The sequence below is a fragment of the Agelaius phoeniceus genome, chromosome 23 (genome assembly GCF_051311805.1).
Source record: "Agelaius phoeniceus isolate bAgePho1 chromosome 23, bAgePho1.hap1, whole genome shotgun sequence".
NCBI lineage: Eukaryota > Metazoa > Chordata > Aves > Passeriformes > Icteridae > Agelaius > Agelaius phoeniceus.
The window spans coordinates 2,519,490-2,534,494 of NC_135287.1; the positions used below are offsets into that span (position 1 = coordinate 2,519,490).

Genomic DNA, 15,005 nt, shown 5'->3' on the forward strand with positions numbered 1-15,005 from the left:
AGGAGTGACTGAAGCAAGATGGGTTTTCCCAGAACAGCCCGCGCTGAGGTAACGTGGTGCTGGGCAGAGGTTACTCCATACCCTGTCATTAATATTTACTCCTTGCTGGCCGCCCTCTCCAATATTAACCACGGCAGGAAGGATGGGTGGCCGAGCGTGCCGGATCATTTCTTGTCCCTGTTCCCATCCCATTGGGCACAAAGCAAACCCACCTCCGGTCCAGAGGTGGCACAGAGCCAGGGAGTGCTCCTCGGTTCCCCCTGGAGAATCATTCACTGAGGGATCTGTTGTGGCTAATGCTGTTTATTAACAGCTGCTTGCGTCAGCACTGCAGCCCTAATTCAGGGTGTTGGAGTGGGTTTGGAAAGGGCAGGATCTGCCCCTTGAGGGGGCAAGGAAGCAAAGGGCTTCTTGCAGCTGATTTCAGCTCTAGGTCAGCTAAGGACAGGCAGCTCCGTGGAACTACTGAGATGAGACCTTGGAACTGCAGGGCCTGAGCAGTTCCCCAAGGACCTAGTTCAGGCCCTGGAGACCCCTGTTCCTACCTCTCTGGAGTGATCCCCATGGGGGCTGTGGGCTGCTTCAGGGCTCAGTTAAAGCAATAAATACAGCTGTTGCTGCTCCTCATCCTCAATCTGCCCCTACCAAGATAAATTGGATGCTTTGAGAGGGGGTGGGAGGAGAGGAGGACTCCCGACATTCCTGGCAATAACCCCGAACCATGTCTGGGGTGCAACAGTCACCCTCAGCGCAGTGAAGCCTCTTCGGGGGTTGCTGGGATGGCAGTGGAAAAGTTAAATCCAGGGTTTTTTTTCTGCTGGAAATAGAGCATCTGGGGCAGCTCCCAAAGCCCCGGGGCCATACGAAAAGGGCTGCTCAGTCCCGTCGGGGCTGTGCCGCCTCCCACGGCCCGGCGCGGCCGTTCCCTCGTTCCAGCCGGCTTTGGAGGCGATGTTTGTTTTAGAGGCAGCGAGGACAGCCCGGTTCACCCCTCGCGGCCGAGGAACCGGGGCCGTGCCCGGGCAGGGCCGGGGCGGGACCGGGGCCGGCGGGGCGGGAGCGGCGGCCCCGGGGGCGGTGAAAAGGAGCCGGGGGTGCCCGAGCGCCGCCGCTGCCGCCGCCCGCCATGAGGGCAGCGCTCGCCCCCGGGGTCCGCCTGCTCCGCGCCCTGCCCCGGGACAGCCGGTGAGCGGGGAGGGGGCACGGGAGCGGGGCTTGCCCGGGGTATGGGGACCGGGAGCGGAGCTGGCCCGGGATATGGGGACCGGCACCGGGAGCGGGGCTGGCTCGGGATATAGGGACCGGGAGCGGGATCGGGACTGGCCCTGGCCATAGGGACCGGGATCAGGACTTGCTCTGGATATAGGGACCGGAGTTGGGAATGGCTCTACATATAGGGACCGGGAGCGGAACTGGCCCTGGATATAGGGACTGGCACTGGGAGCGGGACTGGCTCTGGATATATCCACTTCTGGATATAGGGACCAGGATCGGGGGCTGGCGCTGTTCATAGGGATCAGGACTGGTCCTGGACATAGGGACTGTCACCGGGGTTGGGACTGTCACCGGGATCGAGATGAACCGGGATAGGGACTGGCATCGGACAGGGAGGGTGTCGGCACCGGGACAGGGACGGTCTCTGGAGTGGGGCCCACTCTTCCGTGGGCCAGCAGTGGAACAGAGACTGGCCCTGGACATTGGAGCCGACACCAGCATGGGGACCAGACCTGGCGCAGGGATAGCCCCGGGTTAGGGAGGAGAGGGTGTCGTTCCACCCGGGACTGGCAGTGGAACCGGGATAGAGCCTGGCCCTGGGCACAGGGACTGGCACTGGGATGGAGACTGGCCCAGACCAGCGTGGGGCCAGCCCTGGGACCAGCACCGGACTGGAGACCACTTGTCTGGGGACTGACACGGGATAGCGATGAGACCTGGGCTGGGGACGGGGATGAGAGGTCAGTCCCAGGGCCCAGCATTGCCCTCAGGCACTGGACCCAGCTGGGATCAGCCCACACTGACTGCAGCCCAGGGCCTCGGCCTGGGGAGGGGGAACCTCGGGATGGGCAGCAGGACCTGCCGGCCTCCAGATGTCTCAGGCCCTCACACTCAAAATTCAGTGGGATGTGGCCAAAACAGAGACTTTGCCTCCTGCCTTCTCTCTTGACAAGGTGATGGGACTGCTGCCCATTTAATTTCAAGAAATAGTTGGATTTTTTGGAAGTCCATTGCCAGACACCCCCCCTGCTTTTCCATCTGCTGGAATTTTCCCTGCCAGAACACGAAGGGTAAAAAGAAAAAAGAAAAGAAAAAACCCGACACCCGAGTGTCTGGCCCAGGGGGGCGCTGCGTGTGAACTTTATCTTCCCCTTTCCTACCGTGGCCTCTCTGCTCCTCTTGTATCAGCCCTGCAGTCACTAGCAGTGATTTTGGCCGGTTTATTCATTTTTTGGGGTGGGAAGCAGCAGTTTCTCAGCCACAGTGCAGCCTTGGAGCCGGCACCCCAGCGCAGGGAGCTGCCCTGGATTTGCAGGACACCCGTCACTGCTGCAGCTCCAGGGAGAAGTGAAACTGCAAAGAGGAGCAGAATAGGCCAAAACCGCCAAAGGAAAGGTTGTTTTTTTTCTAAACTTGGAGCAACCCCGTGACATGTCTGTGTGCTGCAGCTGCCCCTGACTACTTGCATCCTCTGTGCTGCCATAAAACCCTTCCTGAAGGCAGGAGATCTCCTTCAGAGATACTCATCTTGCTCCAGAGAGTGCTAGATCCTGCTTGGGATTCTCCAGGCTTTATTTGTTGGCTTTGATGGGTGCAGCATCCCCATTTTCTGAGCCCAGACTCCCCCTTTCCCTGTGTTTAATCCAAGCAAAGGGGATGAAATGGCTTTTTGGTGGAGGAAGGGGAGCTGGTATTGCCCCCTGCTTTTTTTTCCAGCTTATCTTCGATTAGCCCTGGGAATGATGATGAATCAGCACAGTTTCCACTCGTGACACCGGGAAGGCACTTGTTCACCCAGTGTTTCGGTGGGATGTGACTGCTTGAGGAGGTGGAAACACTGCTTCATGTTCCCCACAAAACTCAGCTGATCTTTTTAGGTCACATCCTGGGCTTTTTTGGGGGGGTCTGCTCACTTCCTGACCAGCTCAGCTGTGCTGGTTCAGGTCACCAGTCCAGTAGAAGAGTCCCCAGTCCCACAGACCCTGAGCTCTCTGCTTCCTTCCTCCCCCAGCTATCGGGGACTGACTCTGGTGCTGACCTTCCTCTCCTACACCAGCTACCACCTCTCCCGAAAACCCATCAGCATCGTCAAGGTGAGCTCCAGCCTCGCCCCTGCTGTGGGACAGGGAACCTGGAGAGGGCACATGGGGAGGGGGTGCTCACAGCACTTTGATTTCATCCTCTCTCTCTCTCTCCCTGCAGAGCCAGCTGCACCTCAACTGCTCAGCCTTGGGCCCGAACCCCCGCAATGACTCCAACAGCACCACATGGTGCAGCTGGGCCCCTTTTGGTAAGGCTGAGCCCCTCCAGGCACCCCAAAACCCACATTTGCCCCCAATGCCCCCATTCCCTAACAGCAGGTCATGGCCAGGGTTTGGCAGGGAGCCAGCTGCTCATTAGGCGCCCGGAGGTAATTAAGTGATGAAGATCTGTCCCATGCCCCTGGGCCAAAGGGCAGCAGGTGAAATCTAGGACAGGACCAGGTCCCAGTGCTGATGGCACCTGGCCATGCCCCCAGAAGCTCCCATGGGGACCAGGCTTTTGGGAATGAGGGACAAGACCAAGCCATCAGCCACGGGGAGGGGACACAAAATGGAGGCCAGGCTGAGGTGGCCCTAATATTTGTTTTCCAGATGGGGACAACTACAAGGAACTTTTTGGGGCGCTGGATAATGCCTTCCTGGTGGCCTACGCCATCGGGATGTTTATCAGGTACCCAGGGCCTTCCCCCCCACTCACCAGTTTGCTGTGGAAGCTGGTTTCCATGGGGATGGGGTTGTGCCAACAGGGAAGCAGCCAGGGATCCGCTCAGGATTCGGGAACTGGCTCTGTGTGATGATGCCCATTGCTGGCACCACCCGTGACAGCTTCTGTTGTGCTCTCCCCTCTCTCTGCAGCGGCATTTTTGGGGAGCGCCTCCCCCTGCGCTATTACCTGTCAGGGGGGATGGTGCTGAGCGGGCTCTTCACCGCCCTCTTCGGCCTCGGCTACTTCTGGGACATCCACGTCCTCTGGTACTTCATCATCGTGCAGGTGTGTTGTGCTGGAGGATGCCTCTCGGGTTTTGGTTGTTGATTGCTGCCCTGAGGTGTGCAGGGTGTCTCTGTTTCGGCCTGGGAATCTGAAGAAAGAGTCAGAGCTCTTCACTTTTCGGTCTTGAAGTTGTTTAGTAATTCTTGTCTATAAAATTTTCTTTCTGCCCAGCCAAGGTCTGCTCAGCAGGGCAGCCACAGGCACTCTGACCACCCCCAGGGTGGTGTTGTCCTTTTATACTACAAACTACATAAAATATATTTACACTTAATTCCCAATACCCATCACCTATGTTAGACAGTGAGCTTCTATTCTAAATATAACATATTTACAATTACTTTCCAATACCCATCACCTATGTTAGACAGTGAGTTTCTACTCTAAACCAATCCCAAAGTGCCAGCATCACAGCAGAAAATGGAGACCAAGAAGAAGAAGGAGAAAGGCTGGACACGCCCAAGTTCCTCCATCTTGTCCCCATAATCCCCATACCAAAAATCCTAAAATCTACATTTCCACCCTGTGATAATTTTATTATTATACTATTTAAACTTCTGTGACTTTCAGGTCCTCATACAAAGTTGGCAACTTGCTCCAGGCGTCAAAATCAAATTCCCAGGTGCTCTGGGCTGTGTGCCAGGGTCTCTGAGCTCCCTGGTGGGGTCCTCGGCAACTCTGGACACCCGGAGGGATGCACTGAGTTCTGACAGATGCCCAGGCTTTACCTCCGTGGCCTCATCCCAGATTTTTCAGTGGCCTTCAGGGGCTGGGGTGGCCCAGTTTCTGAGCAGGGCAGCCCTGAGCATTTCCTCTCCCCACAAAACCTGGCTGTGCGTGGCGTGGGCGTCGAAACCGCCGGGCGTGCCTGGCTCTGATCGGCGCGGGCAGCTGGTTTGGCAACAGCAGCCACTCCCAGTTCAGCCATGGCAGCGATGCAAACGGCCCCAGGACTGCCCCAGCAGGGAAAAATCCAAACAAACCAAGTGTTTTCTTAGCAGCTTTGGGTAGGGGTGGCTATTTTCAAGCCCAGTTGCCCTAAGCAGTGCAGGACTCCTTGGCTGTGCTCAGTGCTTGCTGGGTGATGCTCCCATCTCTTTCTTGCAGGTCTGCAATGGGCTGGTGCAGACCACAGGCTGGCCTGCTGTCGTGGCGTGCGTTGGAAACTGGTTTGGCAAAGGAAAGTGAGTTTTCCTCCTCTGTGTCCCATGCCAGTCCTGGTCCCTGTTGACCCTGGCAGCCACCCCAGGGCCACTGACCCGGCTGTGTCCCCACCAGGAGAGGTTTGATCATGGGCATCTGGAACTCGCACACCTCCGTTGGCAACATCTTAGGGTCGCTCATCGCCGGTGCCTGGGTTTCCTCTGCCTGGGGCCTGTCCTTTGTTGTGCCTGGCATCATCATCGCCGTCGTGGGCGTCATCTGCTTCTTCTTCCTCGTGGAGTGTGAGTGTTGTCATCTGGGGCACAACAGACAACCAGTATAATATATACAATTTTCCACCTTGCCCATCTCTAAGCATTTTTGGCAATCCCAAATACTCATTTCTAACCTGTGGCTGGCAGGGATGTGGATCTGACCACCATGGGGATGTTCAGCATCACTGGGGTTGTCCAGGCAGGCTCATCCCCCATACCAGTCACTCCTCTGGGCCTGTCTTTCTAGGAAATATCAGGGGAGTCTTTTGGGTTTTTACTGGGGAAGAGGGAACCCAGAGATGCAGCCTAGACCTGGGGGTTCCCAGCCCCTGTGAGATGCTGGAGGGACAGCAGGAGGAGTGGGGTTGCTCCAGGCTCTCCTCACAGGGTGTTCTTTCTCCCTGCAGATCCTGAGGATGTTGACTGCAATCCACCTCTGCATCACGTGAGTGGCGCCGATTCCCAAGGGGCCTGTCCTGGGCTGGGTGACACAACTGGGTCAGCAGGTTGGAACAGCAGGAATTAGAGCAATGTTCAGTTGTCACAGGGGATGGCTGTTGCTCTTCCACTGGGAGCATCCTCTGGGTCATGCCCCAGCAGCAGAGCCAATGTTTCAGCCTCCTCCAGCCATGACAGCCACATCTGCTGCTTTTGGCTTGATTTTAGATGGCTGCTGATGAGAATCCTGGAGGAGTGACCATCAGTGAGAAGGATCCTGAAGCAGTCATCTCCAACGAGGGCCCACTCAGCCTCTCAGACCAGAGCAGTGTGGATCACTCCAAGAGCCCCAAGGAGCCAGCTGAGGAGCCTGAAGCCATCAGCTTCTTTGGGGCACTTCGGATACCTGTGAGTGCTGGGATGGAGGAAAGAGCAAAGCCAGAGCAGCTCAGGGCAACCACAGGGCAGAAAATGGGAAAACCCCACTATCCAGAGGAAGTTGGGCTTCTCTGATGTCCCCTCCTCTCCTCCCAGGGCGTAGTGGAGTTCTCCCTGTGCCTGCTCTTTGCCAAGCTGGTGAGCTACACCTTCCTGTACTGGCTGCCCCTCTACATTGTCAACGTTGGTGAGTTTTGGGGACAGTGAGGTGGGAGTGAGCCTTGCAAGGGGAGCATCTCCTCACCCCTCTCCTCTCTCCCGCAGCTCATTTCGGTGCCAAGGAAGCCGGGGACCTGTCCACCCTCTTTGATGTCGGGGGTATTTTAGGTTCGTCAACACACTGGGGTGGAGGGGGTGGATCAGGGATGATTTAGGGACAATCCTGGCCTTGACCAGCCTTGGCTGGTCCTCCCCACAGGCAACACCATCTCTTTCCCCCAGGAGTTTTATTCAGTGTTCATAGCACTCAGCAGGCAGCAAATGCCCCTCCATTTTATTTTGGCATCCATTTGTTTTGCCAACCATCACAGCCTCTTTCCATCATTGCCATCACAGCCTCTTTCCTCAGGTCTTGCTTGCTCAGGCAATCCTTTTCCTACAGTTTGCAAGCATGGAAGAGACCATAGTGGGAGGAAGTGCTGAGAAACCATCTGCAGGGAGGAAGTGGAAGGGATAAATCAAAGCTCTTCACTCTGATATTATTATGTTTAACCTTGGGGGCATACTGGTCAGAAGATGGGGGATGAAAGAGCATCACGTTGATTTTGGGCTGAGTCAGGGCAAATCTCTGCCTTTGGGGTGGTGTGAGTGACACCTGGGACTCTTCCTTGTAGGGGGGATCTTCGCTGGCCTCATCTCTGACTACACTGGCGGCAGAGCCACCACGTGCTGCGTGATGCTGGTGGTGGCTGCTCCCATGGTGAGCTGTCACACGGGCTCCAAACCCGTCACGAGCCTTTCCTCTGCTCCGGCTCCTTTGAGTCACAGCTGCCTTCCCCTTCCCAAGCTCTGGGATGAGCTGGTCACGCGCCTGGCTGGGATGAGAGCTGGGATTGATTCACGTGCCCAGATGTTCCTGGGAAGGATGTCCAGCTCTAGGGGCTGGGGAGGGATTGCAGAGACCTTGACAACTAAAAATACCCTGTAGGTTTTTCCATCCTGCCATAACCCTGCCCAAAGCCTCAGGGGTCCCACCGAGCCCGTCCAGCTTTTGTCTCTTTGATTTTCATCCCAAAAGCTCCCATGCCAGGGGCCTCACGCTCCACTGGAACTTGGCCTGGACGTCCTTCCCAGGCACCTGCACAGAGCTCATCTGGCTTTGCTTCCACAGCATGGCTAATTAGCTGCAATCCAGTCCTGGCTGGCTCTGGGGTGGGAGCCTCTCCTGCTGAAGGGGCTGGCACGTGCTGGGAAGCAGAGGGGCTACGTCACATCCACAGCCCCGAGAGCACCGTTGGGGCAAATTATGTCTGGCTGCAGCTGTGGGACGTGGCAGAGCCTCCCTGGCCATAAATCGTGGCAGCACCTCTGTTGGCCAGCTGCCAGGTATTTCATCATGCCAGTGGGATGCAGAGGTCAGGGGTGCAGTCAGCCCCCCATCCCAGCTGGTGCTTGGCACGAGCAGTAATTCAGGCCCCCACATTCTCCATCCCATTCCCAGGGTACTCTGCAAGGAAAACGCTTGGTAAAACAGCTGGAGTAGCCATAACTGGTTCACCTTGTGTCTCTTTTCCAGCTGTTCCTGTATAACCATGTGGGTCAGAATGGCATTGGCGTATCCATAGGTAAGGAGCTCCATGGTGCTGTCGCTGAAGTGGTGATGGAAGACACTGAGGATTCACCTGCCTTTATTCCTCCTCTTGAGCCAGGCCCCCAGGCTGAATCTGGGGGAGGGTGGTGGTGGATGGGTGCTCACTGCCTGCTGGGTGGGGTCCTCATGGGCAAATGGAGATGCACAGGAGATGGATGTGTGGGACAGCAGTCCACACATGGGGTGGGGACGATGGATCCAATGTCCTGCTGCTCCTTGCCCCTAAAGATTTAATCTCTTCCTGGGTACCCTGCAGCGATGCTGATCATCTGTGGAGCTCTGGTCAACGGGCCCTACGCGCTCATCACGACAGCGGTGTCGGCAGATTTGGTAAGAGGTGAACCTCAGACCCTGCCACGCTGCCCCTGAACACCCAGAGGCTGTTCCCTCTTTCCCAGAGGGATTTTGCTGGATTTTTGCACTTTGCCTTTGTTTTCCAATGCCTCCAAAGCCCAGTGGAGAAGGGCAGAGCTGTCACTGGTGCTGCACTCTGCACCCTCCCTTAAAGACAAGGGTTTTTCCTGTTGCTTTTTCACCTTGGCCACATGACTATGTTTCAGCTTTGCTGTGTCTCCCTCTGAGCACAAGCAGAGTGGAAATATTTGGTGGCAGATCCCCTGGGAATTTCTACCTGCTGTTGGGTTTGGCTGCAGGCAGCATTTGAGTTTGGTCTTCCCGTCCATGGCTGGGTCTGACACATGGAAATTGCTGCCTGGGACATCAGCCTCACTGGGAAATGCCAGCCAGCACCCCCAAAGCTTCTTTTGCTCCTTATGTTTTATCTCTCCATCCTTACAGGGCACCCACGAATCTCTCAAAGGAAATGCCAAAGCCCTTTCGACCGTCACGGCCATCATCGACGGCACGGGATCTGTCGGTGTGTCCTGGGGGGTCTGGGGGTCCTGTCCCCTCTCAGGTGGGGACAGGGCTCACGTGGCTCCTGTGCCCCACAGGTGCTGCCCTGGGGCCGCTGCTGGCAGGGCTGATCTCTCCCACGGGCTGGAATAACGTGTTTTACATGCTGATAGCAGCTGATGTCCTGGCTTGTCTGGTAGGTGTCTCCTTGCAGGACTCCTTTCTCTGCCCTGGGTGGCACAGGTCCCTTTTAGCTGCCTGCTCACTGGTGGAGGGCACAGATGGTTCTCAGAAGGCATCCAGGCACAGGGCAAACTGCAAAGGCCTGTATTGGCTCTTGGTTTTCTCAGCTTTTACAGAGATGGGGTAACTGAGAGGTGTTTTAAACAGATAGTTGAGTTATTGCTTCCTCACACCAGGCACCACTTGGTTAGTTTTCTCAACTTTTACAGAGATGGGGTAACTGAGAAATGTTTTAAAATATTTTATTCTGTTATCAGTCTCAATAAATAGTGAGACACAAAAACCTCAACACCATTCCATCAGAAATGAACCTATTTCCCAGTTACAATACCTTATAAATGTTTTTCAACTTATACACACTATTACTTTTAACACTAATATTTTTCCCCACATAGTCCTACTACAATACGTCTTTCACAATTCTAATTCTCTAAAATATTTAATCCTTCTACAAAATCATGTTTTGAAACTTATTAAAACTTATTTCTTGTTCAATCTCTCTCTCAACAATGTCATCTCTATTCCGTAACCTTCCTAAGTCAACACACTTTATCTCAGTATTTACATACAAATTTACAAGACTGTGTAAAATTTCTATCAAGCTTTGAGAACTCTTTACAAATCTATTCCCCACAGACTCCAAACCTCTGCTCTCACTTGGCTTTTCCCAGCAACCTCCTCCTCACACAGGTTTAGTTCATATGACCTTTGCTGGGAAGACCTGTAGAATTGATCTGCTGGTGATGGGAATACTCCTGCCCAGGCTGGAGGCTGCAGTGCCCCCATCCAGCTGTGGGATTGATCTGCTGGTGATGGGAATACTCCTGCCCAGGCTGGCGGCTGCAGTGCCCCCATCCAGCTGTGGGATGGATCTGCTGGTGATGGGAATACTCCTGCCCAGGCTGGAGGCTGCAGTGCCCCAGCCTTGCAGCCATCCTCCACCCTTCCTTCCTTCCTCTTGCAGCTCCTTGCTCGTGTGGTGGTGAAGGAGGCCCGTGGCTGGTGTGGCCCCATGGCGAGGCAGAGAGGGTACGTAGCTGCCCCCCTGGCGTGGCCCCTGGTGCCAGGATGCCCAGGCAGGCTGTCAGTGCTGCTGCAGAAGGATGTTTGTTACCCCTTGCTGTCGCTGCTGCATCTCCGCGCGGGCGTCGCGAGGCCGCCCGCCCCGTGTCCCGCTCCTGGGGCCACTGAGACATTTCCACCTCAAGCCAAGGCAGCACCTGGGGGATTTTAGCCACCTGCACCTCAGAAAACACTTGGGGTGCTGAACACAGTGTCCTTGTGTCTTTGTAGCTCTAGTGTGCAGCTAACAGAGTCAGTGATGGATGGGAAGTAGCTCGGTGTAAGTATCTTCACTTGAGCCTGAGGATTAAATGCAAACACAAGCCTGATCCATTCTGATTCTGAGTTTCACTTTGCAGGCTCAGCCTAGAAATAGCCGCTGCTCCAATCATTTAGAGCAGAGATCAAGATTTGAGAATCAAAAGATCAAATTGCAATGGCCAGGGAAGAGTGTGGGAGGGTGGGGGAGTGGGAGAAAGGGGGAAGAGGAAGATGTGGCTGGGCAGTCCATCCTCTCTGGCTGATTTAGCAGATACTGGCCCAGATGCCCAATCGATTGGCATTGATTAATGCACTTGAAACAACTAAATTTGTAGGCTTTGCCCACCTGTGCAACTGAGCTTGATTACACACAGCCAGGGCTGGCTAATCAGACCTGTAGGCCAATCACTGCAGCGAGTGTATAAATAATCCCCAAATCAGCACTGCCCTGGCTCTGATTGCCGCCACCACCCCCGTGTGACACCTAAAGGAAGGGGCCACAGCCAGTCCTGGCAGCGGGGCTGCCACACCCCGACCCCTGCGAACATTTGGTCCCTTATGTCTTGTGTTTGCAGGTGACACACCAATAGTCTGGGCCTCGTGCTGCGGTAAGTGCAGCCCAAACCTCCTTCCCCGCCTGTCGGTGGAGGGCTGCCAGGCTCTGCTCTCTTCTGCCGGGGCTGGTGAGGGTGACAGCTGCCCTAGGGGTTGACAGCATCCGTGTCTGCACCAAACACTGCCTGGTTTCTGCTGGGGGAAGCAGCTGGCTCAGTTTGTGGCAATACTGCAACATCTTGAGGGCTTTGGGGAGTGTCTCTTGCAGAGAAGAGGCACAAGCGCTGTAGGATTTTTGGGGACATTTCAGCTTTGGCCAGAGACAAAACAGTGGCTGGATCTCCTCCTGGCGCCTGCTTCTCCTCCTGGTGCTGCGGACGGGGCTGGGCTTTCCCGGCAGAGCTGTTCTCCCTCTCCATCTGCACAGCGTCCACATCCACCCCAGCCCGTCCCTGCCCTGAGCCCTCGCTTCTCTCCCGCAGGTTTAAGGAGTTCTGACGCGCCCCCTGCGAGCCCGGAGCGAGGACAGAGCTGGGGCACCGGGAGGGAGCCGGGCACGGCCCCAGCCCGGCCTGGGCACGGCCCCGCGGGTTTGGCACTGCCAACGTGGGTTTGATCCCAGCGGAGGAAGGGGCGAGGAGTGGTCAAAGGGCCCTGGCCAAACGCTTTTCTGGGTCAATTCTGCACCATCGGCCGTTTTATTAATAAAAACGTGTAAAATCTGCGTGGCCGCTCCGTGCCATGTCCTGAGAGGCTCGGCCAAGGCTGTGAATACCTGGGGGCAGTGATCACACCCCTCTCCTTGCTTTTCTCTTGTTTGTGAGCCTGACCCATCCAGACCCTGCTTGGTATACCAATACCCTACTTGGTATTCCAGGGTCTGGATCAGGAGGATGGTGCCAAATCACTTTAGGCACTGCCTCACCAACAAAGCACTGCTTCTTCTATGCAGGGAACATTCCTAGGCTGAGCTCAAATTAAGCTAGGTTTACTCCTTGACACATCCCACTGCAAAAAAAGACTAAACCCAACGTTTTTTCTGATTATTAACATTCCAAAATCATACCACTTAGCTCCAAAAGAAGAACATGCATCAGCCCCTACGCCACGCTGAGCTGTTCCCGCTCTGGCTGCTCCCGGTGCGGTGCGGGCCGCTGATCACCCTCGTCAGGCGCTCCCTAAAGAGGAGCGGCCCCAGGAGGCGGCGGTGCCGCTGGTGCCAGCCCTGCCGGCTCCCCGGGCAGCCTCGGGGCTCAGAAGCCCCCGCGGTGTGAGTGGCTGGAGCCAGGGCCAGCTGTGCAGCCAGCTGTGCGCTCCGGGGAGGGGTGGGGGCGACTTTGATGTGCGCGGAGCCGGGGCGCTGGGAAGCCACGGGGTGTGATTGCATCCCTTGGGATGTTTGCAGTGCCCTGGGATGTGGCTGCATCCCCTGGGATGTGACTGCCATCCCTTGGGATATATTTGCAGTGCCCTGGGATGTGACTGCATCCCCTGGGATGTGTTTGCAGTGCCTTAGAATGTGATTCCATCCCCTGGGATGTGTTTGCAGTGCCCTGGGATCTTCCCAGTGCCCTGGGATGTGCTTGCATCCCCTGGGATATGACTGCATGCCCTGGGATGTTCTTGCATCCCCTGGGATCTTTGCAGTCCCCTGGGATGTGTTTGCAGTTCCCTGGGATGTGATTGCATCCTCTAGGATGTGTTTGCCTCCCCTGGGATGTGATTCCATCCCCTGGGATGTGTTTGCAGTTCCCTGGGTGTGATTCCATCCCCTGGCATGTGCTTGCATCCCTTGGGATCTTTGCAGTCCCCTGGGATGTGTTTGCATCCCCTGGGGTGTGATTCCATTCCCTGGGGTGTGATTCCATTCCCTGGGGTGTGATTGCATCCCCTGGGGTGTGATTCCATTCCCTGGGGTGTGATTCCATCCTCTCACCACCCGGGGATCGCCCTGGCTCCGGGGCTCTGCCCAGCAGTGCCGGGGGCTCTGTGTGTGCCTGGGATAAATTGCAGCTCTAATTGAGTTCACCTCCTTGGATCTTGACCCGAGGAGAAAACATCTGGGCCTGATGTGATTTTATTAAGTGCTGATTTCATCAGCAAAGGGAAAAAAAAGGGTGGGAGGAAAAAAAAGAGGAAACTTGCAGCCAGTTGGAGCAGCTCCCTGTAAACCTGTGGGGGTGATGGAGGATGGAGTGGCACAAGGGGATGGAGTGGCACAGGGGGCACAGGGGGATGGAGTGGCACAGGGGGATGGAGTGGCACAGAGGGATGCAGTGGCACAGAGGGATGGAGTGGCACAGGGGGATGGAGTGGCACAGGGATCAGCACAGGGGGATGGAGTGGCACAGAGGGATGGAGTGGCACAGAGGGATGGAGTGGCACAGGAGGATGGAGTGGCACAGCGGTCAGGCAGCCTGGAGAGTGGCAGCTGCAGGTTTGAGGTGGCCAAGCAGTGATGGCCTTCAATCCCCTCCTCTCTGACTGGTTGATGCTCAATGGGCCTTGGGATAAAAAGCAGGAAAAGTGATGGAGCAGGCAGAGAAAAACAAAATCCCCAGTTGCCCTTTTTCCCAGGAAAACATCGATCCCACGGGGCTAAACCCTGCTGGAGGCACAGGGAGAGGTCCCTGCAGGGTCTGTCCCCAGCACAGCCTCGGGGTGACCCTGCAGTGTCCCCAGGCTCGTGGCACACGTGGCCTCTGTGGGCACAAGGACCTTGCTGCTGCAGGGCTCCATGAGCTGGGTGAGAAGGCCCTGTCAGTGCAGTGTGATGGAGCTTTCACACTGCTGGGTGACTAATGCCATCCTCCTGGGGAGGGGGGCCTCAAAATACCCTTAAATCCTGTAAGTCCTGACACACATAGGGGCTTATTGGTTTGGGAATTTTTCCCCCCTTTCTTTCTTTTTTTTTTTTTTTTTGCTTTCCCCCCTCCTGCTTGTTCTTTCAGCTGCTTACAATCTTTCTGGGACAAATTTAGGCCTGGGCCGTGTCCCACTTCTGTTTGGAAAGTCTGAACAGCCTTGGCTCCACTGCCAGGAGCGAGGAGAAAGGGCACACAGCCCATGGCAGTTTCAAACTTAAAATTAAAGGAGCCAAATGCCAAAGAAAACTCCAGATCTCTCTGAGCTTTGGAATTGAAGGGTGAGTGGGAAGGCAGAGAGGGGATCCCCTGGGTTTGGCTTAGCCAAAAAAACGGTTTAAATGGAGCTGAGCTCCTCTGGGAGGAATCTGGAGGACAACTCACCTTGTTCCTCCTCTGCTGGATAAGGGGCTGCTGCTTTTCCTGTGCCATGAGCCCCTTTGGCCCTGCCCTGAGAGCATGGACATGTGTCCACCTCTGTCCTGTGGTGGGACAAATCCCACCCCAAACGGGCTCTTCAGGTTTGGTAAATGCAGTGTTTGGGTTTTTCTGTGGGTGACCCCACAGTCCCCCAGCACAGCAATGCCATCCCCCAGGGGGAGGCAGATGGGCAAGAGGCTGCTCAGATTTTGAGGAATGCTGCTGGTCTGCTGGGAAGGTGAAGAGGTGGCTGGGGCACGCTCTCTAATTACCTATGCAAGGAGCAGCTGGCAAAGGCTGAAGGGCTTTTTAATTAGCAGCCAAAGGCAAATCAGGATCCAGCAGCAGGGAAGCTGAAGTCAGCAAAGCCAAGGTGGAAATCTGAGGGCAGTTTTT

At 55.8% G+C, this 15,005-nt stretch overlaps 1 protein-coding gene across 3 annotated transcripts; it reads left to right on the top strand.

The window, feature by feature from the left end:
- The first annotated feature begins 1,025 nt into the window (after positions 1 to 1,025).
- SLC37A2 (solute carrier family 37 member 2) lies at positions 1,026 to 12,049 on the top strand. Of its 3 annotated transcripts, none has more exons than XM_054647430.2 (18): positions 1,026 to 1,185; positions 3,227 to 3,308; positions 3,418 to 3,505; positions 3,849 to 3,927; positions 4,113 to 4,248; positions 5,353 to 5,429; positions 5,524 to 5,690; positions 6,071 to 6,108; positions 6,330 to 6,509; positions 6,636 to 6,726; positions 6,804 to 6,866; positions 7,373 to 7,458; positions 8,275 to 8,323; positions 8,606 to 8,679; positions 9,148 to 9,226; positions 9,303 to 9,400; positions 10,412 to 10,476; positions 11,808 to 12,049. In XM_054647430.2, the coding sequence occupies exons 1-18, from the start codon at positions 1,127 to 1,129 to the stop codon at positions 11,821 to 11,823; spliced, it is 1,527 nt and encodes a 508-aa protein (XP_054503405.1). In that variant the 5' UTR covers positions 1,026 to 1,126; the 3' UTR covers positions 11,824 to 12,049. The 3 variants fall into 3 exon arrangements, with proteins under 3 accessions (XP_054503405.1, XP_077046116.1, XP_054503404.2); XM_077190001.1 differs by lacking the exon at positions 11,808 to 12,049 and adding an exon at positions 10,741 to 10,838; XM_054647429.2 differs by lacking the exon at positions 11,808 to 12,049 and having other exon boundaries at positions 10,412 to 10,838.
- Positions 12,050 to 15,005: the final 2,956 nt, after the last annotated feature.